Source organism: Populus nigra, chromosome 15, assembly GCF_951802175.1.
Source record: "Populus nigra chromosome 15, ddPopNigr1.1, whole genome shotgun sequence".
Classification (NCBI taxonomy): domain Eukaryota; kingdom Viridiplantae; phylum Streptophyta; class Magnoliopsida; order Malpighiales; family Salicaceae; genus Populus; species Populus nigra.
The window spans coordinates 6,987,702-7,014,207 of NC_084866.1; the positions used below are offsets into that span (position 1 = coordinate 6,987,702).

Genomic DNA, 26,506 nt, shown 5'->3' on the forward strand with positions numbered 1-26,506 from the left:
GCAACCTGAATCTAGAAACCATGTTATTTCATCAGGTGCTTTCTCGACATGAGCCATGAGAAGCATCTCCATCGTGTGATTGTCAATCATCTTCATAATGTGGTCGTCTTCTGCATCTGCAGAAATTTCTGATCCTTCATAGTAACTGCATAGCTCCTTGTCCAGTCTCTTTTTAATAAATTTAGGAGCCATGAAAAACATCTCCATCATGTGATCGTTATCTTCAAGAATTTCTAGTGTTTCTGGTCCTTTACAGTAGCTGCATAGCTCCTTCTCCAGTCTTTCTTCAATAAATTCAGGAGCCATGAAAAACATCTCCATCGTGTGATCATCATCTTCAAGAATATCTGGTGCTTCACTGCATAAATTCTTGTTTTCTTCAAGAATATCTGGTGCTTCACTGCATAACTTCTTGTCTTCACTGTACAACTTCTCTCTCTCCTCAATTTCAGTATATGCCATAAGCAGCCGTGGTTCGTCGTTGTGGCCTCAGTGAAATTGACTTGTGACTCATTTCTTCTTCCTTTCCTTGGACATTCATATTGGAAATGTCCAAGGTCATGACAATAAAAACACTCAACAAGAGATTTGTCAATACCTTGTCTCTCACGCCCATATCCCCTGCCTCGGAAAGAACTTCTACCACGACTTGGTTTGCCAAAATTATTGTCATGTGTGATCTGTAATGCTTGTTCTTCAACAATATAGCCTTGTATATGTTGGGCATGAACCAATAGGCTACTTTGCAGTTCGTCAATAGACATTGCGTCTAAGTTTTTGGACTCTTCAATGGAACACACCGTGTAATTGAACTTTGAAGTCATAGAACGCATAATCTTTTCAATAACTGTGACATCAGACATCTTTTCGCCATTGAAACACATTTTGTTCGTGATGGTGAGGGTTCGAGCAAAGTAGTCAGAAACAATCCCTCTTTCCTTCATGTGAAGAGTAAGTCTTTGTGAAAGGCTTGCAATTGTGCTCGTTTAACCCTAGCATTACCTTGAAACTTCTTCTTCATAGAATCCCCTATTTCCTTTGAGGTCTCTTTATCCAATATCGTCTCAAGGATTTAACGATCGATGGCTTGGAAGAGATAATTTTTTGCTCGTAAGTCCTTCAACCTCCGTTCTGCCACCTCTTTCATTTGTTTATATGAGAGATCAACATTATCTGCTGCAGCAGAAATTCCAGTCTCAACTAAATGCCAGTATTCTTTGGAGCGAAGAAAATTCTCCATCAACATGCTTCAATGATCATAGTGCCCAACAAAACGAGGGATTGCTGGTTGAACAAAACTCCCCTCACTTGTCATTTTAGCTACGGCTAAAGAAAGAAAGAAAAAATATTGACATAGGTTTCTAGCTGCGGCTAAAAAGAACAACCGTGTGCTCTGATACCAAATGATAAACTTGGTTTACTGAAATTATAAATGGATAATTTATTAAGCATCATTGGTGGCTTTATATAGCCATACAGAAGGTATCAACTAACAGAAGTAATAGAAAAAGCAAATAACATGGGTTGTGGCCAAAGACCAGATCAACGCCCTGATATTTAGAGATTATTGCTAACAGAAAACATAAAAAACTGAAGACTAAGTCTTCTCAGGTGACATGAAGTGGGGTCCACGTGAAAAAATATACGGTTAGCATTAACCAGACGTTTTAAAACAACTTTTAATTTTAATTTTAACCGCGGCCACAGCAGCAGATCCAAACACCCTTTTAAGTACGAATGTTATTACCATTGTCAAATTGAATTTTATTTCATAAAATAGAGTATTAATGTTGGGATTCTTTTTCAATGAGATATGCCTATAAAAATTAAATAAAAATAAATTATTAAATTAAATTCTAAATGAAGTCAAATTGAAAGCGGCAAAAAGTTGAAAAGGACAAAAAAGAAAGAAAGAAGAAAGAATGCTCCACAGAAATCCACAGGAAACTGTGAAGTAGACAATGCACCTACAAATTACAATAATTTATCAAACACAATTCGATTTTTCTTCTAAAATAGAATTTTATTTGAATAGTAACTGGTCTTGGAGACTATTGCTATGTTATCCCTTTTTATAATAATATGGTAAGTGGTTGTTTTTTAAAATTATTTTTATTTAAATTAATAATTTTTTAAATTTTTTTAAATTTATTTTTAATATCAACATATTAAAATAAAAAAATTTAATTATTTTTTAAAAAATGTTTTTATACACAAAAACATATATTTAACAATGAGGACAACAAACCCCAATTATTCTCATCTCATCTCATCTCATCTCATTAATTAATTAATTAATTAATTAATTAATTAATTAATTAAAAAGGTGGTTACACTTTGAACTCATAGGAGTATAGTTATTAAACTTATTAAACCCGGACTGGTTTGGTGGGTCGACATGGGACCCGACCGATCCGGGAGCTGGACCGGTCCGGGTTTCTCAAAAGACCGATCAATGAAATGACCTGGTCAAACCCGATCGACCTGACGGGTCAACCCGTGACCCAGGCAAGACCAGGTTTTTTTTTTTTTTTAAATGTGATATTTAAAACCTATTAGTATATATACTCTATATTTCTAAGAAAAATATTATGTTTTTTTAATGTGGGATAAAAAAATTTTTGGTTTAAATACTTCAACTTAAAAGGATAACATAGTATTCTTTTAATGTGAGATTTGAAACCCATTAATATATATACTCTATGTTCACAAGAAAAAAATTATGTTTTTTCAATGTGGGATTGAAAACTCATTAGTATATATACTCTATGTTTCCAAGAAAAAAGTTATCTTTTTTCAATGTGGGATTTGAAACATATTAATATATATACTCTATGTTCCAAAGAAAAAAATTATCTTTTTTTAATGTGGGATTTGAAACCTATTAGTATATATACTCTATGTTCACAAGTTAAAAGCTATGTTTTTTCAATATGGGATAAGAAACTTTTTTGGTTTAAATACTTTAACTTAAAAACTTAACATAATATTTTTTTAATGTTGGAAAAAAAATTTTAATTTTTTTTTAAACTTCATTATTTACAATATGTATAACCTATATTTACATGAATTTTTTTTTAATTTTTTTATATAAAATATTAAAATTTTAATTTGTTTTTATTTTTCAAGCTAATATGAATTGACTTATAAAATTTAAAACTCAGCTTCTTAATCCGATGAACCCCGAACCAGGTTTAACAACTAGAAGCAGTTTAGGAAAATGGTAGATTGCAAATCCATTATCCAAAATGCGACCTGTGATAACAAACAGACGATTGTGTCCCTGCGACAACAACCCTGAGTCACCGATCCATTCCATTTTTTGTCCACATTCAACGACTAGCTCTGAAACGGCATCCCACGTGTCACTAGTTAATGCATCCAGCTCCTTAGCTCGATCGTAACGAAAAGGGGCAGAGGAGGAAGAAAATATAAAAATCCCAAGCGTCTCTCTTACGCTCCCTTATTTAAAAGAAAGAAAGAAAGGCCATTGTCCATTTTTAAACCTTTCTTCCTTCGCTACTGCTCCGCCTCCTATTATTCTCACTTTCTCCGATTCTTTTTATTACTCATTTGTTTTTCGAAAGCATGGCGGAGGAATTCGGAAGATCTGTTCAAGACGGGCTGAAACTGTCAAAAAGGATATACCTGGGGAAAGACAGGGCGGTGACGCCACCCAAGCCACCGTCCCACATGGATAAATCACCAGTGGCCTATTTGCCAACGGCACCGATGGTTTATGCAGTTATATCAAACCCAGGGATTGTGGATAACCCGGATATACCAAGTTACCAGCCGCACGTGCATGGCAGATGTGACCCCCCAGCATTGATTCCTCTCCAGATGAACCGGATTGAATTGGAAGCGGATTCTTATCTGGATACTGCTTTTGTTAAAATCAGTGGATCATGGAGGGTTCATTGTGTTATGGGAAGTGAAAGCTGTGATTGCCGTCTAGCCGTCCCTATGGGCGAGCAGGTGTGTTTGGATACCTGTAAAGGATTTATCTTTTTGTGTTCGTTTCTCTTATTGGTTGTTGTTGTTTAAACATATTGTTTATTTTTTCTGGGTGAATTAGTGTTAGTATTTTTTTTTTGTTATTATTTAAAGCATTAGGCATAAAGGGTGTGTATAAATCCTTGGCCAATGCTATTGTTTTGATCTCTCTCAATAACAATTTTTTTCATTATTATTATTATTATTATTATTTGGATAACAGGGCTCAATTCTAGGTGTTGAGATTGAGGCTTCTAGAAAGTTGTATTATACGGAATTGGTTGCTATTGAAGATAGAAAAGATTTGGAAAAGGAAGTTAGGATTGAAAATGGAGGCTTTCTGAAGCCACATACATTTACCATAACGATACCCAAAGTAAGTTCTAGCCCTTATAATATGGATTAAACATGATTTTCTTTTTTCTTTAACATATATATATATATAATTCATATTTTGTTTTATCTGTCAAGGTTGACGGGGGATCAACGCTTTCCATTAAAGTTAGATGGATGCAGAAATTACTGTACCACAATGGGGAGTTCTCCTTGATTGTGCCATTCAGTTTTCCAGAGTATGTAACTCCTCATGTAAAGAAGCTACCCAGAAAAGAAAAGATACAATTGAATGTAACCACTGGTACTGGAACTGAAATTGTGTGCAAGACAACTAGTCATCCTTTGAAGGTGCATCTTTGACTATAGTCGCTTGGTTTTGTAATGCTTTTTAGATTTTTAGTATTATGTTAAGGTTGACGTGATTTTTTTTTTTTAAATTTTTTTACAGGAATTGAGGCGTGAAGTTGGAAAATTGGGTTTCTCATATGAATCAGAAGTTCTCACTTGGACAAATATCGACTTTACTTTCTCATATGCTGTAAGATTGACTTTACTTTCTCATGTCATTCATGCCCATTTAGTTTACATTTCTGTTTACCAGAGAAGGAAAGTCCACTTCTTGGAATATAAGATGCCAACATTCTTGGGATATGTAATTCTTGTGTTTAAATGCTTATCAGGTCTCTTTTAGTCATATATTTGGTGGAGTGCTTTTGCAATCTCCATCTCTTCATGATGTTGATCAAAGAGATATGTTTTGTGCCTATCTTTTTCCTGGAGGTCATCATAGTAGGAAGGTTAGTACAGCATGTACTCAATCTCTTTTTAATTTTAACTTCTTTTCCTTTTCTTGCCCTGTCTTTTGACTGAATATGCACTGAGCTTTGAAGGTACTATCTGATAGGTGTTCAGAAAGGAGATAGTGTTTGTTGTTGATATAAGTGGAAGCATGGAAGGAGCACCCCTTGAGGGTACAAAGATCGCCTTATCTGCAGCACTCACAAACCTTGATTCCAAAGATTCGTTCAACATCATAGCTTTTAATGGAGAGACTTATCTTTTTTCGTCATCAATGGAATTGGCCTCTGAAGATACAGTTGAAAGGGCTGTTGAGTGGATGAGTATGAATTTAATTGCTGGTGGTGATACAAATATCCTGGTTCCTCTAAAACAGGTCATCTTTCATTAATGATTTTGTGATTATTCATCTGTGTCCATGCTTGTATGATATATATGTCTACATGCTCCTAAATACAGATCTTAACATTAAAATGCCTGCCATCTTGTTAAATTAAATGTTGAAAAAATCTAGTACATAGCATTTTGATGAACAGATAAAAATGATTAGTATCTTTTGGCCTCAATTCGCCATGCTAAATTAAATTACTGTAACAACCTTCCTTCGATGAATGGTGTGTTCAATTTTAGTTTTGCCATGATTTCAAGTGGTGTGAGAAGCACTAGATTTTGCTTGTTGTATCTTGATATATTTGAACTTGATATTTCTCTTTTTTTCAGAGTTGTTTATGTTCTAAAAATCTTTTGAAATCAATTTGTGGATATCAGAATGTGCACTTCCACAGCATTTGGGGTTGTAGTTTATGCATCAGTCTGGAAAAAAAAAAGTATAACCACTTTTCACTTGCTTCATGCTTCCAGGCAACAGAAATGCTATCAAAATCTGGAGGCTCAATTCCTTTCGTCTTCCTTGTTACTGATGGGGCTGTTGAAGATGAAAGACACATTTGTGATATAATGAAAAGTCATATAACAGGCGGAGGATCAATACATCCACGTTTTTGTACCTTTGGGATAGGTAATGGTTTCTTATGCTTCATTGGTGGGACTGATGGCATATTATCAGCTACTTTTTTAGTTTATTATTTTATTTTTATTGTTCCCCTTGTTTCTTCGGGGGGCTCCATAGATGCATTTATAATTTCTTAGGATGTCATACTCCATCTCTGCGGAAAAAAACTTCCAATTTTGACTAGATTTGATTTATGTATTCTGAGAATTTCATGTAATTACCTTGAGATTTTGGAACATTACAGGTTCATACTGCAATCATCATTTCCTGCGAATGCTTGCAATGATTAGCAGGGGTCAATATGATGCTGCCTACGACATAGGTCAGTTTTTATACACTGGAGTAGAGTATCCTATTCTTTTAAAATTTTCTTTATTATTATTATATATTTATTTTTTGGTGTGGGAATCTGGAGAGGCTGCTGCATAATTGAGTGATATGAAGTTTTGGCTGTTGCGTATATCTGACAATTCGTGGAGGGATAGGTTAAAAGGCTTAAAAATATCTTGGTGTGAATTAGCCTGATTGTTTTGTCACACCATTTGATATCTACATATGATATGAGATCTCAATAGTTGAAACTTTGGAGTTTATAGTTATAATATGGTGACAGATAGCCTTGTGGTTTTCCAATTTAGTATTGGAACTAACATAACATAGATCTTGCACGCGTAGAATAGAATGCCTCACCTGTGTTTTTGAACTTCAGAGTTTTGATGCTAAAAATAAATTATCTAGTAAATGACAACAGATATTTGGAAATTCATGTCTTCTCATGTTAACAGCACTGGTAAACTGTACTTTTTGCCTTTTTGTGGTCAGATTCAGTTGAGTCTCGAATGCAAAAGTTGTTGAGCAGAATCTCATCTACAATCATTGCAAATATAACCATCAAAGCCTTTGATGATCTTGATGAAGTTGAGGTATGCTTTGAATTAATTCCTTTAGGCTATGCTTAGCCTTACTGCCTTAAGACAGTTGAGGTATGATTCCATGTGCATGTACTTGTTGTTCCTTGTCCCTTTTTTTCTCATGAAGTGACATGACAGAGTCTCAAATTTTATCTTTTCTAAGACACTTTTCTTTTTTAAACACTTGAAGTTACTTTTTGATGATTATTCTGCTAAAAAATCTGAAAAACGTGTACATTATTCAATTGATTCCATATGATACTATTTATCAGTTTCTGTTTCATATTATATCCATGCATTCTTTGTCATCTATCGTGTATGATTAATTTCCTTTACTTTCTAGAAAATTATTCAATTGGATGGTATGGATTTTATTTCACCTGAACTTGTATAAACTCACGTATTCTTCTGCAATTTGTTATAGGTATACCCTTCTCGGATTCCAGACCTTTCTTCTGATAACCCATTGATTGTTTCAGGGAGATTTCAGGGAAACTTCCCTGACACTGTTGTAGCTACAGGTTTTTTTGGAGATTTAAGTAATTTTTCTTTAGACTTGAAAGTACAAAAGGCAAAGGACATACCTCTTCACAGTGTAAGGCTCAGGACAGTTATCCTGTTCTGTATTTCTTTCCTATGTGTTTGATATATAATTTTGTAATTCATAATGTTGACATGGTGCATGGCTCCTGTTTGCCTGTGCTTCTCTCTAGTTCAGCCAATGTTGTGCATGTAAAGTGCGTACTGTGGTAGTAGGTTAACTAGCTGGTGGTGACCCACGTATGAATCTAATTTGCTGCTTCTAGCGATGAAATGCTAATTTTCAACTCCATGAATGTTTTAACTTGTTTCTTTTTTGTAATTCCAAGATTTCACTTATCATAAATTTTTACTTATTTTTCCAATTGACTTTTTAATGTATTATTTTTATGATTACTGTGACTTGGAAACCTGATTAAACCTTTTTCATGGATTTTTTGTTCTTTTACCATCTCTCTCATTCAAGACTATTGTAGTTTGGTTCACCTGGAAACCTGTACATAACATCACTGTTTCACATGCAAATAACTGCTGTTTTGGATTTTGCATAGTCAATTCTTACAGAGTTTATGTTCTGCAACAGGTTTCTGCAAAGCAGCAAATAGATCTACTCACTGCGCAGGCATGGTTTTCAGAAAATAAACAGCTTGAGGAGAAGGTCTGTGTTTTTTCTTCTTCCTATTCTGCCTGAAAAATTCATTTAGTAATGCTATTCAAGTCTGGAGATTCTGGCCATTTTGTTTATAAACTAGTATGAAATTTGCCTTGCTCTGCTGATTACCTAACTGAAACTCATACGTCCTATGAACTTATCTTTTGGCAAGCTCCTTTTATTAACTTATCAAGCTTCCATTTGCTAGTTAAGGGGGGCTTATTGATGTCATTTCCTTATTGTCAGGTTGCCAAATTGAGTATACAAACTGGTGTTATCTCGGAATATACTTGTATGTCATTACTTGAGACTGATAGAGGAAATCAAGCGGCAGAATCACCTGGAGGGCATAAGGTATGTGCTAATTTGGTGTTATTGCAAGTGTGTTGATGCACTTGTCTACCTTAGGGATCGCATCATATTTCGTAAGTGAAGACACCAAGTTCAGTACTCCCAACTGCTCTTGCAAGTCCCGTGAATTACCTCTTCTTTTCCAGCTGTATTATTGCACATGACTTTTATTTCAGTTCACGTGATGAATGAGAATGCATTTAAATCTTTCTAGCTTCACCCATAGGCAGTCAGATGGCGCTACGAATCTCCTCTTAGCTAGCTGCTCATTGACTAAACTACTAACATATAAATTGTCGAAACTGCAGTTTATGGTTCTTGTCTTGCCCAGTTAACAGTGTTACATGGATGGTGTTCCTTTCATTCTTATTCATCTGATTTTTATTCAACTTTTATATCATCTAAGCGTTAGTGTCTTCCAAAATTCATGTAAACAGTTACCACGGCAAGTTAATCCTCGGAAGGTAGACTCTCAAGGCCGGAGAAGAATATTTCTAAGGAACCTTGGTTTTGGTTTTGGCAATTTGACTGCAACGGCTGAAAACCTTCGTCCAGGAGCTGAAGAGTCAAAGTTGCCCGAGGCAGCAGAAATTATCATTAAGGCAGCTTCCAATTGCTGTAGCATAATGTGTAATCAATGTTGCTGTATGTGCTGCGTCCAGTGTTGCTCCAAGATAAACAACCAATTCGCAATAGTCTTAACACAGCTCTGCACTGCTGTAGCGTGCTTTGGCTGCATCGAGTGCTGCTCAGAAATATGTTGCGGAGGACAAGAAACATGATCTGAATCTCTTTTGTGAACATTACATATTAAATTTATTTTACCACGGCATATAATGATAATTGTTGAAAGCATTAATATCCGTATTCTCTCCTGAACTGGCGTTTGGACCCCCTCCTTGCTCAGCTCGGGAAAGCGCGGGTAACAACGGCAAGGAAGCGGTCCATGTAGTTGCTACAGATAACAACGCCTCTTCCAAGGGCGGCGTGGAATGGTCGAGAGCGGACCTTTTTGAAGCCATAGCATCCACAGAATCAAATGTCCTTGGAATTGTGTCGGAAAGATAATGAGAGACGGTCTCTTGCTTCATTTTGTTAAATAGAATTCAACACTGAATCTTTTTGATGGACACAAAACCATAATTTGTGAATCCACCGCTCCTGTGTTGCCTATTGCCATCATGGAAAGAAGACAGTGTTCATCACCAAGCAGACAGTATTCGCAAAACAGGCTGCCTACAAACAGTACATGCCGGGCGGTCCTTGAATTTCATTTCCTCCTATATCTGCCTCTCTACAACTTTCGTTCGTTTATCTACCCAGCGATGCTTAGACCAGCAATACTGACCCCAACAAAGGAGAAAAAAGGGGGGACACATATTGAGTTCTGGATTTGCCACATGAAGTAATAATATAAAAAAAATACTGCTATTTTATATATTTTGTTCTCCAGTAAGGTTTTCTTCTACACATTCTTCCACTTGCAATTCCGATGCTTCCTTATCTTTTGAACCCACAAATCTCTGGTGAATTTTTTCCTGGATCTTGGTAACCCCCTTCTCTACAGGTCCTATCGCTTGATTTATGGTCAACACAACATCTTTGACAACCTGCTTTTTAAGAAGAGCGTAAAAATAAAATCCAACAATTCAAGAATTTTAGTATTGAGGAGGGTTTTTCGTGGAGAGAAACTTACGCTTTGACCGCCTTCAAGAACTATGTCTTGAACACTCTCAGATACACTTGTTCCAGGAGCAGCAACCTGAGTTTCTCTCTTTTCAAACACAGCTGATTTCTCCTGGTCACCTCCCCCAAACTTCATCTCTGCTTTGGTTGTCTCGGTGGTTACCCTTCCATACCCAGAAACAGGAATAAAACGATAAGGTTCCGCTGAAAATACATATATATGAGCCACAGCTGCAATTGCCATCTGCCAAGTAATCAAAGGGAAACCATATAGTTGTGGAAACAAAAACAAACAGGCAAGGAATATATCATTATGCTTCTCAGGTCAAGATGGCTCAACAATGAGTTTTGTGGGCACCAAGTCTTCAGTGGTAATACTCAAGTACAGATGCAACTACTGCTTGCAATAAATGAATGGTACGAGTTGCTAGCTAGAAAAATTGTTTCCAAAACCATAGCAACTTACTTCTATGCAAATCAAAAAGTCTTGCAACCCTGTTCGGAGTTTTTTCACGTTTGGCAGAACTCCAAGGGCCCAAAGGAGAGCAATACCCAGGCCTTGCCACCAGGTGGCAAACACAATAGCCTTGAAGCTGATGAACTTTGCCAGTGGCTTTATTGGTTTTAGTCGTTCGTGCGTTACATTGTAGAACTGCACGAGGCAATATAGTGCCCACATCTGGCTGAAGTTGAGTACCACTGCTATGTATGGATACCTGCAAGAAACCAGAGTGGATTAGCTGATCCAAAAACCATCAAGGACTCCATTCCTGAATATCTAACAAGGCATCATCTGATAGAATAGGAGAGGAAAATAATTTCTCAATCTAAGGTGCCGGGGTATAATCTCTTATTAAGAGCGTTTCACAAACAGAAGTCACACTGATATAAGTAGAAGAGACTTGCATTCACTTTGGGAACCTAAAAATACTAAGGATATCGATTTGCATTAGAACATCAGAAGATTGAAAAAAGAAGAAGAAAAAAGGAGGCAAGTTAACTAGAAGATGACACAAGTAGTACATACCCGTAGTACCACTTGAATTCCCCATCACCGAAAACCCCAAAGAGCTCCAACAAGAATGCTAAAAATGCACAAAATGTCTTCAGAATCATCTGAACTAACCACAAGATATTAGACTCCAAACAAAGTCGTCATGATCGGATCATATAAACAGAAAGGTGACGTCGGTAACTTACGTACTGTACAAGACCAAATCGCTCTATTGTAAGCAAGTCCCTTCCTATAGCATATGGCCTGAAGAAAAAGCTGGTAAAAGATCTACTCTGTACAGCTTGATTCCCATTCCTCCGCTCCAACAATGTTATGCCGAGCTGCCCTCGCGATTCATTTTCAAGGAGTTCTATTACACTCCTTTCCCCACCTAGCATGCAATTTGACAAAATGCAAGCTCACACAACAAGTAACATCGCACACCAGATCAAGATCAAGCCAGATGAGGACAAAGACAATATTTTTGTTGCAATTTCTGAAATTTGTTCACTTCCCTGAAGTGCTGTCTAATTATCAGAATGGACATAATGATAACTAGACAAATTATAGCAAACAGGGAGACGGAAAGCGCACTGACAGAAGCAAATATAGCAACCAAAATCTCTAAAACAGCACAGAAAATATAGAGAGCTTTACTAACCTAAACAAGCAACCAAATAGCTACCAAATGAGTACAAAGCAAATGCTTCATAGCAATTTCTTAAAATGTCACAAGCAACAGACATTCTTGGGTTCCATAATGATAAAATCTGCACAAGTAAATAACCATAGAATTATTATCCACCAATTAAGGGCACAAAAATCACTAAATATGTAAAATAAAGTAACCATGATGCATGCCTACTATATAAAGATAGAACCTTACTGATTGTGTTGCATAGACAGGAACCATGAAAATAACTGCAACAATCCACTTTTGTTCCTAAAAAAAAAAAGTTTATGAATTCATGATTTAAATCATCAACTTTGCAGAAAATGGGCAAATTAATTTAATTAAAGAACAAACCGCAGGATTAGTGTAAGATTTAAGATGCTGGAAAATGAGATAGATAGAAAGCAGCACTGCTACAATTGCAAAACATCCTCCAATAACAACAGCTGGCTGGTGCAAATCTCTGTAAGTATCTTCATATCCTGCTGCCATTTCTCTTGCATGTTCCATTCTCTAAATTACATACCCACTATTGAAGTTTAATGCATGTATATAAAAGAAGGAAAAATACTGGATAGGTTTCCAAATGGATTTATTAACATTATCTTGTCATTTTTTAAGCCCAAATAAATAAAAGAATGGAGTAAAGCAGGAAGAGAACGGAACAGAAGGCGTTGGTTGCGCGCGGGACTTTGTAAACGTTTGCTTTTAAAGTCGACACGTGCACTTTGTCTCTCACTTGGCACTTATGGTTATGACACGTTGTTTTTCTATTAAAGAGAAAATCACGATTAGCTTTAGTATTTTTTGTTTTTATTTTCTTAATTCTTTTAAAAATTACAAGTTTAGTGGTAAGGTAAGAGAGATGCCAAAGATAAAATTATTTCGGGTATGGAATATCTTGATTGATTGTGATTCATGTAGAATAAATTGATTTGATATATGTTTTGGATGTATAATGGTAGTAAGGAATATGAAATCTTATGCTAAATACAAGTTGGTAACATAGGCATATGAAAAATATATGTTGGATGAATAATGGTAGTAAGAAATGTGAAATTGTATGCAAAATGTACATTGGTAAAATAGAAAATAAGAAATATATGTCGGAAGAAAAATTGTTAACCCGGAAAATAAACTTTTACATAAATTGAAAATAATATAGATGAAAAAAAAATGAGATAATTAATGTACAAATTCAAATAAATTAGATTACTAAGAGGGGGTTTAAAAATAAGAAAAGAGTTATGAACAAATTATAAAAGGAGAGGAAAGAATGAGCTAATGTATAAGTAAAGAATAATGAGACTATAAATACCTTATCCTCTTCTCCAAGTGGCCAGCTGCACAAGGTAAGAAAGAAGGGAGAGATTTCAGATTTTTCTCCACCAAAATTAAGGGAAAAACATCAAAAGTTTTAGGATTATACAAACTTTAAACTACTAAGTAGAGAGAACACACATTGACAAAGAAATTATTGAGGAAACAAGTGAAGAAATTGTGAGAAAAAAAGGATGAGAGGGTTGACTGCATACAAGAAATTGTGAGGAAAAAAGCTAAAACTCTTCAACTAAATTAACTTCTCATTCAATCCTCATTCTCGATCTAATTAACAAGAGAAACTTCTTATAATTCATACACAAATATATAATCAAGTTTCATTCTCATAAATTTAATCATTTAAGCCTTACTTCAAGAATATTGTTTCAATTTATTCAATATGATTCAATTCGACCCCTCCTTGGTTTTTAACCCATACATGGAGTTTTATTATAACTTTAAATTACGTAAGATCAGTTCCTTTTGAAAGTTAATATCCCTATCTACAATTTTTATAAGAGACTTATCCTAAATTTTATCACTTTTAAGTCCTAATTCTCTCTCGAAATTAGATGACGAAACTGTCTAGTTTTCAATCTATGAGTTTAACAAGCAACTAAGCGTTTTCATTTATCCTCTTACCTTTCAAAACAAGCATTGACATTCCATATATCTTATAACACCATTAAAACACAGTCTCCTAAAAACCAATTAATCCAATTCACATTTTATTTGAGATAGTCAAAACTCTTCCAAAAAAAACAACTTATTATACCAATTCACATACAAGTAAACTTTTTACTTATCCAAAATACATCAAAGGATAAAACTCATATTTAATTAAGAACTCATATTTATAAAACTCATATTTAATTAAGAACTCATCATCATTAAATTATCAACTCCTCTAAATTATCACTTGAATAATTGTATACACATATTCACTAAATTTCACAAGCATTATCATAATTGTATTAAACTCCAATTTATTTCCCTTTTTGACCAGCCATAGAGCTCCATTGTACTCTATAATTTTATTCATTAGTCAGTCATTTTATTTTTAAAACTACACATTCCTACACAATTATCATGTCAATTTAAATGAATTGAGTTCAAACCCTTTTCTTCTTAGTTTTGGCCGAACTTTCATCACTTCTTAATCGTTTCAACAATGGTTGGCTCTACCCATAGCCAAAACACCTAGATTTATTTTTTTTATTTGATATTTTGAGTTATTCTAGCATTATTCCAACCCAGTTATATCACAACACAACAATTCCACAATATCCCCAAATGTTATTAAGAACCCTAATTCCCCAAATTAAAGATTTTAAATCAAAATCAATTAACCTCATAAGAGCATTTTTAATGGGAAATGCTATATTAAAGAGCCAAATTGATAAAATGACTTTTTGAATAGTGTAAATATAGCTTTTTTGATTATGTGCATTCCAATGGTAAAAAGCTATTTAGAAAAGCCAATTATATTTTAATATATTTCATGTTAAATTAATTTTAATATAATTATATAACTAATTTAGATATTTTATATATAATATAATTATGATGTTATTAATTATATAATTAATATGAGTAATTTATAAAAGTAATATAAAATTAATGAAGTAATATGAAAATTAAAAGATATAATTTAAAATTTATTTATATGAATATTTTTAATTTTTAGTTTTATATGTTACTGTTAAAAATTTAATTTTTTAAAAGTAAATTCAAATTCAAACTTTGAAAAAAACCGCCAACATTTTAAATTTTGATTTTCAATTTTTTTTTTAAAAAATTCAAGCTTTGAAAAAATGACTACCAACATTTTAAATTTTAAAATTTTAAATTTTGAAAAAATGACCGCCAACATTCTAAGATTTCAAAATTTAAAAAAATAATCCATCTATAAATATTCTCATATAACTTAACATTTTTTCTCATCATTTTTTCTCTCCAATCTTTATTATATTTCATTAAAATTCATCATGAATCATTCTAATTTTAATTTTTATGATGCTTTTGATTTTGATGATGACACTCATGTGTTCGCTTTTCAAGTTGCTACCGTTGTGGTTGCTGAAGAAGAATCGAATAATCAAGGGCGGAGAACAAAGTATTGTGGCTCTATTCTTGGTCACAATATTGTCAATCGTAATAGAAAGAAAGGTGAGTTAAGGTTATATAATGATTATTTTTCTGAAAATCCTAAATTCACTGAAAGTCAATTTCGAAGAAGATTTAGGATGAGTCGTCGTCTTTTTCTTCGGATCGCAAATGCAGTGAAAGCTCATAATCCATATTTCAAACAAAGGACAAATGCTCTTGGTGTTCTTGGTTTATCTTGCTTTCAAAAGGTAACTGCAGCTCATAGAATACTTGTATATGGTATTTCTACAGATCTTACTGATGAATATCTTCGAATTGGAGAAACCACTGCGATAGAAAGTCTTAGAGCTTTCGTCAAAGCAATTATAGAAGTTTTTGATGATTGGTATCTAAGGGCACCAAACAAGGCTGATATTTGTCGATTATTATCAATTGGATAGCAGCATGTATTTCCAGGAATGTTAGGGAGCATTGACTGTATGCATTGGAAATGGAAGAAATGCCCAATTGCATGGCACGAGATATATACTGGTCATTGTCGTGAACCAACTATAATTCTAGAAGCCGTGGCTTCACATGATCTTTGGTTATGACATGCCTTTTTTAGAATGCCTGGATCATTAAATGATATTAATGTTCTTGCTAAAGGTCGTACTACTCCTGTCAATTATACAATTAATGGGCATGAATATACAATGAGATACTATTTAGCAGATGAGATTTATCCTAATTGGTCAACCTTCGTTAAGACAATCCCAAGGCCATTAGGAGCAAAGAGAAAATATTTTGCAAGTAAGCAAGCATGTGCAAGAAAGGATGGGGAGCAGGTATTTGGGGTGCTCCAATCTCGTTTTGCAATTGTACGTGGACTTGTTCGATACTGGGATGAAGAAACGATTATAAATATTATGAAAGCTTGCATAATAATGCATAATATGATTATTGAGGATAAAGGAGCAATGAACCTTGGATTTGACCATGAATTTGAAGTCAATTCCTTTACATCAGTGTCACATGGTGAAATACCAGAACTATATGATTTTCTTCAAACTCATAATCGAATAAGGGATAGAGTAACTAGCTCTCAACTACAAGAAGATTTGGTTGAATTTATGGGAATAATATGGCAACAAGTAGAATCATTAGATTTGAACTTCTTATGTCATCATATGTTTCAAGTTTTTTATGTTTTTTTTTCCATTATGGTTGTTATCTTTTAAGTTAATTAATCATATTTATTGTTGTTAAGTGTTAGAAGAACTTAAAAAAAGTATTATGAATTGAGACCACTTTTATAACAATATATTTAAAATATCCAAGAAATTTCTACATATTTAATTAAAAATACATTACATTAAACAATAAATCAATCTAGTTAATTAAAAATTTAAACCCCTCTTTTGCATAATTTCTAACTTTCTATTTTAAAATACGTTACAGAAATTGGATCAAAATTAAAAATATTCATTTTCATAATTTGTTCTTCTTTCTCAATCCTGTCCAATTCTTGTTTCTCTTGATTTTGTTGAATCATCATAGCTTGTTGCTCTAACATAATTTTTCTATCTTGTTTCTTCTGATCCTCAATTTCAACTAGAGTTTCCCTGAATTGTTGTAAGAGATTTGTTATAGTTACCTCCCCAACTTTATCTTTTCTTATTTACGTTTAAGTCATTCATTTGCAGCCTTCTGACCAATTGGTCTATTTTGATAAATCAATGGTTCACTATCTTCTCCTAAACTAACATAATCAGGGGTAGATGGAGCTGATGAAGCCAGACTTGCATTGACATGACTTTTTTGTTTGTTGTTTGACCTTTGATGTTGACTTGCACACTCAAATTGTCATTTGGGTTCTTTTCTTAAGATAACCCAACAATGTTCTAGTTGAAATCGTTTGCCAACACAAAAAGCATACATTTGTCGAGCATCATTAATCTGGTAAAAAAATTAGAGAAATTAAATAATGTTAAAATATGTGTTAAACAATTTAACATGAAAATGAATATTAAAATTACCCTTGATTCTTCGGTCATTCCGCTTTGCTAATGATTTTCAATTTGAGTAACAAATCCAACAAATTTACCGACTTCTCTATTTATTTCTTGCCATCTACTTGAGATGCTTATTTGGGAACGATTATTCAAGTTCCCTCCATTCTCTATAAAGTAAGTATGTACTCAAGCCCATAACTGTTTTGTTTGTTGTTCAACTCCTGTATTGGATCTTTGCTTGTATTTAACCATGCAGAAATAAGTAAATAATCTTCCTCTAGTGAGAATTTTTTACTTCTTTATGGTTTTTTTTATTGTATGGACATTTAAATTTGAGTATGTTAAGTCATCAATTAATTGATTAGAATCACTTGGTTGAGAGAGAATATCTTCTGATTTACTCATAAAAAAGTTGGTAAAAGAGCTTGGAAAATTTGAATCCATCTACATTAAAAAAAAACTCAAGTTAAAACCTTATAATAGATTGTAAAAGAAGCTCACATTCAATATCTAGCAATTTTGTAGTTTCTATACATGTGAATTAATAATAAGCATTGCCTCCTACTTGTTCTAACATTACAATTTGACCATTTTTGGGAACTAAAAGAGGATTAATATACTGGTTTAATTGTATTTTCAACAAGACAAAGTATAATTGACCTCAATTAAAACAGACAATCAAAAATAAATTTTAAATATATCACTCTATATTTTTATCAATATTAGCTACCATTATTACTTCCTCTCAATTTTGTCAAAGATAACAACATAAATAAAAATTGTCTTCCTTAACCCATATCAAAAACATAAAATAACAAAGAAATAAAAATCATCACAAATATTAAATTAACAACAAAAGGTCTAAAAAATCAAGTGATATAAAAGAGAAAATAAAAAAAGCTTTTAAATAAGCATACCTTTTAATTTCAGCTAATTAACACAACCAACGTTATTAATTAACCGGAAAATAATTGATTCTTATTTTTCTAAATTTGAGAGAAGGGTAAAGCACAATACATATAGGTGCTTCTTTCTTCCTCGTACATATATGTGCACTCGCGTGCACAATTTCATTCAATTCTCACTGTCCTCACTTTGTACCTTTTAATTGTAGAGTAATATCTCCACCCGGTTCAAATGCATTTTAATATCAACTTTTAGCTGACCACATCGGTTTTCATCAATTTAAATCTCAATATTTTTTTTCCTCTTACCATACTTTCATTTAAATTTATTTGTATTTCTATGTTTTTTTTAATTATTTTTCAGTTATTTTTTATATTTTTTTTTAAGTTGATACACCAACAATTTATTTCGATCTCAAAATCATCCCCTTAATTCAAATGTTTAATTTACTTAATTTGTACACTTGTTTTTTTTTTTTTTTTCTACGAGTTGGGGCCATCCTCCCAACAAACCAACCAAGTGACCTATCAATTGTATTGGTCTTTTCTTGGTGGGTAGGTAGCCTATCTATGAATAATTCAATATTATGACGTCGTTTAATATCCATTCATGTCTATTAAAAAGTAGTTCAATGTACATTTAGGCTAAAACACCAAAAAGAAAAGGAAAGAAATTTCAATTTTCAGTACTGATCAGATCATGATTGATTGCAACTCTCCACCAGTAATACCCACTCGGTTGCATCATGCATGCATGTCTCCTTGATGGAGATGATAACACCCACTCGGTGGCATCATGCATGCATGTCTCCTTGATGGAGATGATAACACCCCCTCGGTCGCATCATGCATGCATGTCTCCTTGATGGAGAAGATGCTTTTGCTAGCACGTGTACGAGGAATTAAAAATAAAGAAAAGAAACCAGGACAATATATTCCTCTTTAGGTATTAAAAAAAAGAAGAAGATTAAACTGTTAGTGATAAATTTAATTTCGGATGTGTATAGTTTCTTTTAACTGATTATTTAGAAATGTAAATTCAGTTTTGATACTCCAAAAGTATTCTAAAAATTATTTATGGATATAAAAAAATAATAATAACTCCTTATTCTTTTTTTTCCCACTTACATCCCTTTACTATGTTAGAATCATTAGTAAACCCCTTTTTTTTAATACATGAAGTATGATTGGGGCCCCTCTATTAGGTTGTTTTTTTTTTTTTTAATATTTTAGATTACATTGTTTTTTTATCAACCCCAACAAACAGGGTAAATTGTCACATGGGTAATGACCTGGTTGATTTGAATAATTTTTTTTAATCAAGTTTTTGATTTAATCATAAGATAACAAAAATAAAACATGAAATGAAAAGAAAAACAATAGAATAAAATTTAAAAAAAAAACAAAAAAAAGCATCCACCAATACATAAAAGGGTGGTTGGGAAATAAGGGACAATCACTTTTTGAACCTAAAAAGTGAATTTTCAATTGCACATTAAACAGTAAACAAACCCTCAGTTACACATAATAAAAGGGTATTATTCTAGTGAAATTCACAATGTTTTTTAGTTGCTTTGGTAAGTATAGTTGTAATTAAAGATGAAACTAGTATTAAATGAAAGTGAAGGGGTGTAAAATGTTAAAGGTGGCATTTCTTATCCAAGGTAGATGTATTAAAATAAAAAAGAAATTAGGGGTGTTAATCCGAATAAGGGATTTATTAATAATTTAATATAATATACCTATTAAATTAATTGATGGCATTGAACTGCGTTTTCTACTACCCACCTGGGCGTGTTTACTAAAGGCCCAAAATGCCCTTCCCTTCCCTTCCCTTCCCTTCCCTTGCAACACACTCTATTTCTTATTTGGTACTTGGCAGCATCTCACCCAAAAAAAAAAAAAAACCTCGTAGATCCATCAGCATGCACCACAGCAAAATCTCCCATTTCCATTTCCACCTCCACTTTCCTCCTTTCACAATAGCTATTCCAAATTACCAATATTAATCATCATCATCATCATGGTAGAGACTATTCCATCTCCACTCGCCAGTCGTTTCAATTACCAGAGGCTTCACCTTAAACGCTGCGTTCCTGCTTTTTTGTCTTCTCACAAAATCCTCTTCACTCTCCTTTGGATCGCTGCCTTCGCTTCCGTCTTTCTATGGCAACGCAATGCCGTCCGTGGTGGTTTTGCCGCTTTCTGGCATGGACCCGTCCGCCCCATCCCCAAACTGCGTCCTGTGGCTTTCAATTTGACCGATTTTGGCGCCGTGGGTGATGGCGTTACTCTGAATACCGAGGCTTTTGAGAGGGCAGTTTCAGCAATCTCGAAATTGGCCAGGAGAGGTGGTGGCCAGCTTAATGTGCCTCCTGGGAAATGGTTAACGGCACCGTTTAATTTGACTAGTCATATGACTCTTTTTCTTGCTGAGGATGCTGTTATACTTGGAATCCAGGTTACTCACTTCCTAACTCCTTAATTTATTTGCATAACCATAAATTTTTAATCTCACATTACTCATTTTAATTTTTTTTTTTTGGAAAGTTTAATTATTATCTGTTGATGAAAATCTTTGGGTTTCTAGCTATATTAGGCTTGTAAATAAGGGATGACATATTTAAAAAAGAAAAATGAAAGCTAGTGATTTAGATTTGTAGACCAAAATACAAGGAAATGTTAGATTGCTGTGGTGGTGACCGGGGTTGTGGGAGTTGAGTGGTTTAATATCCAAAACGGGCTATTTTAAGTTTTTCTCACTTTCTCTGTAAGGTTTATTCGTATAATAGGTTAGCGGTGTATTATAAAACACTCAAGTTTAATTAGTAGGTTTTTCTTGTCGAATGTGGTTTAAGTAGGGTTAACACTGTTCAAGAGTAGTTGTTTAATGTATTATAATCCTTGATGATCAGCTTTTGGAGGGTGCTATTTCTATTTCTAGTTGAATGGAATTTATGTAGAAGGACTGTGGATTAGTTTGAGTTGCTTGAGTTGTATACTTGGAGGGATTTTTTTTTTCTTATTTATGGTTGCGCGTATACATGAGTGAAGAATCATGAAGCACCTGAACTTGTAATAGGGTCAAAGAAATAATTAGAACTTAACCTTTTAACTGTCTCAAACCAGCTATTAGAATTGACCACTATGAAAATGGGCTGGTGTTGTAGAAAGGACTTGGAATTGAATCTCGTTTACACTACTGATGGGTGGGCTGAGGGAGAGGATGTTACGCCTTGTTGTCTAAACATCTGTTTGGAATGGGATGAAGGGATTATATTTAGCAAGTTCTATAATTATAGTGACAATGCATAGCCATATCCCTAAGTTTGTTATTGAAGCTCATCGTCCTTGGGAAGACAATAGGTTGCAAATATGAACTTTAAATTCCTTTTTCAGAATTCAGATCAGCCATGAACAGGTACTGTGAAGTTTTGAAGCTACTGCCAGATGGTCTGCACTATCAATTTGACAGCTTGCCAATAGCTGGTCTCCCAAATAGTTGGAAACTTAGGCAAACCCAGTATAGTTTTTATCAGAAGTTGCTTATTTAACTAGTTTATTTAGTGCTTGCTTATTTAACTAGTTTATTTAGTGCCCATTTGTCTACGCGGTTTGCTGCGTTTCAAACTAAAAGCATCATTTTTTATGCTTTTTGGCTTGAACCGCAGTTTTCACCGTGCAGACAAACAGGCCCTTATTTTTAGAACTTTCAGTCATTTTATTTCATTTTTAGTGATTTAAAGTTATGGCTCATTTTAGATGCATCCCCTTTTCTGATATTTGACAGGATGAGAAGTATTGGCCTTTAATGCCTCCATTGCCTTCATATGGGTATGGGAGAGAGCATCCTGGACCTCGGTATGGAAGTTTAATCCACGGTCAAAACCTCAGAGATATTGTTATAACAGGTCAGCCGATTCAACCTCTATCCAAAGTATGCTCAGACCTTAGTTCTGGCTTTTAACTTTGAATGTGAAACTACTCATGCAATGAATATCAGATGCACAGATATAAAGAGTGATCATGGAGATGGGCCTACAAAATGTTGCAGAAAAAAACAAAGCGAAGCAATTAAAATAAAATTGGAGAGTACAAAATGTAAAAACAATCAACAGGGTAGATAATTAATTGTTGTGGATCTGACTATTGACCAATCATATTAACTGACTATTGGTCATTTTGAGTCATATTTAAGCAAAGATGATGCGTGCTATGACCATTTCCTGCAATATCTGGGCATCATCACATAATGTCATTGATTATGCTGCTTTTCCACAGCTTTTCCACCCAGAAGTGTCTTTTACAAAATAATAGTGGGTCTCTCTTTTTTCTCACAGTTGCATTTCTCTATGTAGAATTCTCAGGTACTTTAAGCTACAAGATAATTTGGATAGAACAGTCCCTTGGATGTTAGATAAATTTGTCTCCATTTATTCCATGCCTATGTTTGGTGCCTTAAAAATTCCTCCACAAAGTAAGATGTAGCAAATAAAGACCTTCAACTTAATTGTTCCCCATGTAATACCACTTAATCACATCGCCATTGATGAAATTATTAATTCTTACTATTCAAGCAATTTTGTCATATCTTGAATGAGATGCAATATACAAAGCCCAAAATCAAACTGATGGCACCACTGTAGGAACAGTTAATATGATTGTTTGGTAGCAACCAATTATATGAAATTATGCATGCTATTAGTTCCAGTTTGAACACTTCATATAACAACGATCCAGAAGGTAGTTTCTAGCTTTGTTGTTATCATAGTGAACATTGAGTTCATAAACATTTATTATTTGAAATTGTTTTTTCTTGACCGCGAATGGTCCTCATCAAACATTTCTGCTGATCAACAGGACACAATGGTACCATAGATGGACAGGGTCAAACATGGTGGAAGAAGTATCGCCAAAAGCTTCTCAACCACACTAGGGGTCCCCTTGTGCAGATAATGTGGTCAAGTGACATTGTGTTTATGAACATAACACTACGCAATTCCCCATTTTGGACACTTCATCCATATGACTGCAAGAATGTAACAATTAGGAATGTTACAATTCTGGCTCCCATTTTTGAAGCCCCAAATACTGATGGAATTGATCCTGGTAAATATTTCTGACAATTGTAGTTTTCTGCCACTGTAATTTGTTTTCCACAAACTGACCCTACCTTTGATGTCAACTTAACCTCTAGAGATGATCAGCCTACTTACTAATATTTTGCACCTTGGATGAGATGCACTGCTGAGTTTTAATTATTATATATCAATGAAATGAAAGGGCTTAGGTTGGAAAAAGGGGTAGGAAACAATTAGTGTTAAGGTTGGATGTTGGAAAAATGGTCCATTGAAGAGGATTTGTTCTTTGTGTGCCCGTGTTTTTCAACTCACTGTCAAGCTGGTCTTGGATGATAATCAATAATACATTTCAGATATTGAGGTAACAGCAAGACTGATTGCATGAAGCGAATTTTTTTGAACTTTGATATTAAACTTCGGATCTCAATATCATTCTACCTTTTTCTTTTTATTTCTCTCAAACTGACTTCTTTCTTGTGTGTAAGTGAGCTGGAGCCCCATTTACCATTGTAATAGTTAATTTTGTTTGTTTTTTTTGTCATCTTTTTTTCTTTATTGATGTAGGACTATGATATAACCCTGCATGTCAGTAACTTGGAGTACTTTATCTCATATTGACTGGCTAAACTTCAAACCCCTTGAAATCATGTAGGTTGTGCCATCAAAACATCAAAAATGTTTCTTTTTTGTTCAACTGAAATGCAGTTTTGAAGATTGTTCACAATTTGTTCTTGCCATACTGAATGATGTGAACTTCAATTTTTTTGGGATAAATAGATTCATGTGAGGATATGGTAATTGAAGACTGTTACATAAGTGTGGGGGATGATGCAATTGCAATAAAGAGCGGATGGGATCAGTATGGAATTGCATATGGACGACCTTCAACGAATATTCTCATCCGTAATCTTGTAGTTCGCTCTATGGTCAGGTAAATATCTTAATAATTTGCTTCTGACTTGATGCATATCTTTTCTATTCTTGTTCTTGTAAGCTCTAGAACTAGCATCCTTGTATGTCTTCTACAAATCTTTGGGCCCAAACATTATTCTACCATGTCTTCTCTAGGCATCTCCCCTTGAATGATTAGAACCTTTGAATGTGTAAATTATATATATATATATATATATATATATATATATATATATATATATATATAATTCCACCCATTTGATTAGAATATTATAGAGGAAATGTGCACAAGCGGAGGCGCATGATTTATTCTAAATTGTACTTTTTTTGTTTACAAATATTATATGTACATCGATAAATTTGCTTTTCTTCGGAACTTTACTACTAAGGTTGCATTTGGTATAAGGTGAAAAATTTGTAAGCGAAATGTTAAGGGAGTAAAATTTAAGGGGAAAGTGTGAAGGGTGTAAAAATTATTAAAAGATGCTTTAATGATGTTTAGTAAGAGTTGAAAAAATTATGGATAATGGTGGACCCTAATATATATAAAATTGATTTTAAATTAAATGTGATTACAAAAAATAAAATAAAAATAATAGCATACATTTTTGGTTTAAAATAGAAATGGAAGAATAAACAAGAATAAATTAATTTTAAATTAAAAAAGAGAGAAGGGCACAAAAACAAAGAATTTTCACCCAAGGTTTTACTTCACCATAGTTTTGAACATTTCAATGGAAGGAGGTTACCACAAGCAAACAAGGACCATTTCCATTAAAAAAGAAATATGATTTGAGGTGCTATTACTACTTTTTTTCAGCAAGTTGATGCAAGGGAACCATGCATTTTTTTGTTTCTATGTAGGAAAGCAACTGATGATTCCTTAATGCAATTGCCTATCTGGTAATCTTGAAGGAACTGTTGTGTTGTAGATTCTTGAATGAACCGTTGTGTTGTAGAATTAACCTTTGTGGCTTTCAGCCATGTTAAAACTTCACTCAAGAAACTGCTGTGTAGAATTGTAAACTCAGTCGTGGTTGCTAGGCAACATGCAGTTTGAATGATTTTGGACCCTAGCTGACTTGTGCATTTAGGCTTTTATTGCAATTACTTGTATCATATTATCATTTATTAGGTTCTCGGCACCATTTAGCTGTCTTAGTTTGCCATAAATGCATGTGTTTTTCTTTAGATCGCAACTGAGATCCACCCTGGCTGAATTTTGTATTAGTGCCGGCATATCAATTGGCAGTGAGATGTCAGGTGGGGTATCAAGTGTTACCGTGGAGAACCTCCTTGTGTGGAGCTCAAGGCGTGCAGTTCGGATCAAGACTGCCCCTGGAAGAGGTGCATATGTTCGAAATATAACCTACAGGAACCTGACATTTGACGATGTAAGAGTTGGAATTGTTATCAAGACAGACTACAATGAACACCCTGATGAGGGTTATGATCCAAAGGCTGTTCCAACACTCCAGGACATAAGCTTCAGGGGAATCCATGGCCAAGGAGTTCGTGTGCCTGTTCGCATACATGGGAGCGAAGAAATTCCAGTTAGGAATGTGACTTTTCAGGATATGTCAGTGGGGTTAACTTACAAGAAAAAGCATATATTCCAGTGCGCCTTTGTTCAAGGTCGTGTTATAGGGACGATCTTCCCTGCTCCATGTGAAAACCTTGATCGATATGATGAGCAAGGAAAGCTGGTTAAGCTCTCTGTCTCCCAAAACATAACAGACATAGATTATGATTTTTGACACGTCAACACATCTCAACTCCCCCTAACCTTTCTGAAGGCCAATGACATTGTATGACTGTATCAGACAAGCCATACAGATGACGTTGGAGCAGTTCAGCTTCTTCTATGGTGTTCTAATGCCACCATGTTTGCGCCAATTTTATAGCTTGCTTCATTTGTATATACAGATTTTCATACATTTCCAAGGTTTGTGAAATGCATAGCATTACAATTACAATTACAAGAAAAACTAAATCGTGTGGTTGTTCTACTGTATATGACAAGCACTGTGCATGTTCTCTCAATGATTTCAAAAGGTTTTTTTTTTTTTTTTTCATTTTGGTCAGTGAACCTTTTGTTTTTCACCGATTGTATCCTTTCATCTTTATTTATTTTCTTGGACGATCTCTTCTAATTGAATGTTCTTGAGGATTAAAGGTGTGAATTAGATTTCTAAACTTGATTAGATGCCAGTTTAATGACAGTTTTAATTTGTAT

At 34.0% G+C, this 26,506-nt stretch overlaps 3 protein-coding genes across 3 annotated transcripts; 2 read left to right on the forward strand and 1 right to left on the reverse strand.

Annotated features, from left to right (window-relative positions):
• The first annotated feature begins 3,443 nt into the window (after positions 1 to 3,443).
• On the forward strand, positions 3,444 to 9,459 carry LOC133674591 (uncharacterized). The gene is made up of 13 exons (XM_062095790.1): positions 3,444 to 3,978; positions 4,220 to 4,372; positions 4,468 to 4,680; positions 4,781 to 4,870; positions 5,013 to 5,129; positions 5,237 to 5,506; positions 5,992 to 6,148; positions 6,387 to 6,464; positions 6,965 to 7,065; positions 7,478 to 7,648; positions 8,177 to 8,251; positions 8,492 to 8,599; positions 9,034 to 9,459. The coding sequence occupies exons 1-13, from the start codon at positions 3,589 to 3,591 to the stop codon at positions 9,376 to 9,378; spliced, it is 2,268 nt and encodes a 755-aa protein (XP_061951774.1). The 5' UTR covers positions 3,444 to 3,588; the 3' UTR covers positions 9,379 to 9,459.
• A 356-nt stretch (positions 9,460 to 9,815) lies between these two features.
• Positions 9,816 to 12,441, reverse strand: LOC133674592 (protein LAZ1 homolog 2). Its single transcript, XM_062095791.1, has 8 exons — positions 12,304 to 12,441; positions 12,163 to 12,219; positions 11,938 to 12,046; positions 11,483 to 11,667; positions 11,310 to 11,398; positions 10,749 to 10,998; positions 10,293 to 10,526; positions 9,816 to 10,206 (listed from the first exon to the last, which is right to left on the reverse strand). The coding sequence occupies exons 1-8, from the start codon at positions 12,439 to 12,441 to the stop codon at positions 10,030 to 10,032; spliced, it is 1,239 nt and encodes a 412-aa protein (XP_061951775.1). The 3' UTR covers positions 9,816 to 10,029.
• A 7,699-nt stretch (positions 12,442 to 20,140) lies between these two features.
• Positions 20,141 to 26,313, forward strand: LOC133674945 (probable polygalacturonase). The gene is made up of 5 exons (XM_062096251.1): positions 20,141 to 20,738; positions 22,068 to 22,188; positions 23,138 to 23,386; positions 24,136 to 24,289; positions 25,502 to 26,313. Exons 1-5 carry the CDS (start codon positions 20,301 to 20,303, stop codon positions 26,025 to 26,027), a joined length of 1,488 nt encoding a protein of 495 aa, XP_061952235.1. The 5' UTR covers positions 20,141 to 20,300; the 3' UTR covers positions 26,028 to 26,313.
• The last annotated feature ends 193 nt before the right edge of the window (positions 26,314 to 26,506 follow it).

Coding starts and splice junctions, on each gene's coding strand:
- LOC133674591 (XM_062095790.1), top strand. CDS start 3,589: ATGGCGGAGGAATTCGGAAGATCTGTTCAAGACGGGCTGAAACTGTCA. Junction 4,871..5,012: donor ACTTTACTTTCTCATATGCT/GTAAGATTGACT, acceptor AATGCTTATCAG/GTCTCTTTTAGTCATATATT. Junction 5,507..5,991: donor TCCTGGTTCCTCTAAAACAG/GTCATCTTTCAT, acceptor TCATGCTTCCAG/GCAACAGAAATGCTATCAAA.
- LOC133674592 (XM_062095791.1), bottom strand. CDS start 12,441: ATGGCAGCAGGATATGAAGATACTTACAGAGATTTGCACCAGCCAGCT. Junction 11,399..11,482: donor GATTTGGTCTTGTACAGTAC/GTAAGTTACCGA, acceptor TGGTTAGTTCAG/ATGATTCTGAAGACATTTTG. Junction 10,527..10,748: donor ACTTTTTGATTTGCATAGAA/GTAAGTTGCTAT, acceptor ATTACTTGGCAG/ATGGCAATTGCAGCTGTGGC.
- LOC133674945 (XM_062096251.1), top strand. CDS start 20,301: ATGGTAGAGACTATTCCATCTCCACTCGCCAGTCGTTTCAATTACCAG. Junction 23,387..24,135: donor TACTGATGGAATTGATCCTG/GTAAATATTTCT, acceptor TGGGATAAATAG/ATTCATGTGAGGATATGGTA. Junction 24,290..25,501: donor GTAGTTCGCTCTATGGTCAG/GTAAATATCTTA, acceptor ATTTTGTATTAG/TGCCGGCATATCAATTGGCA.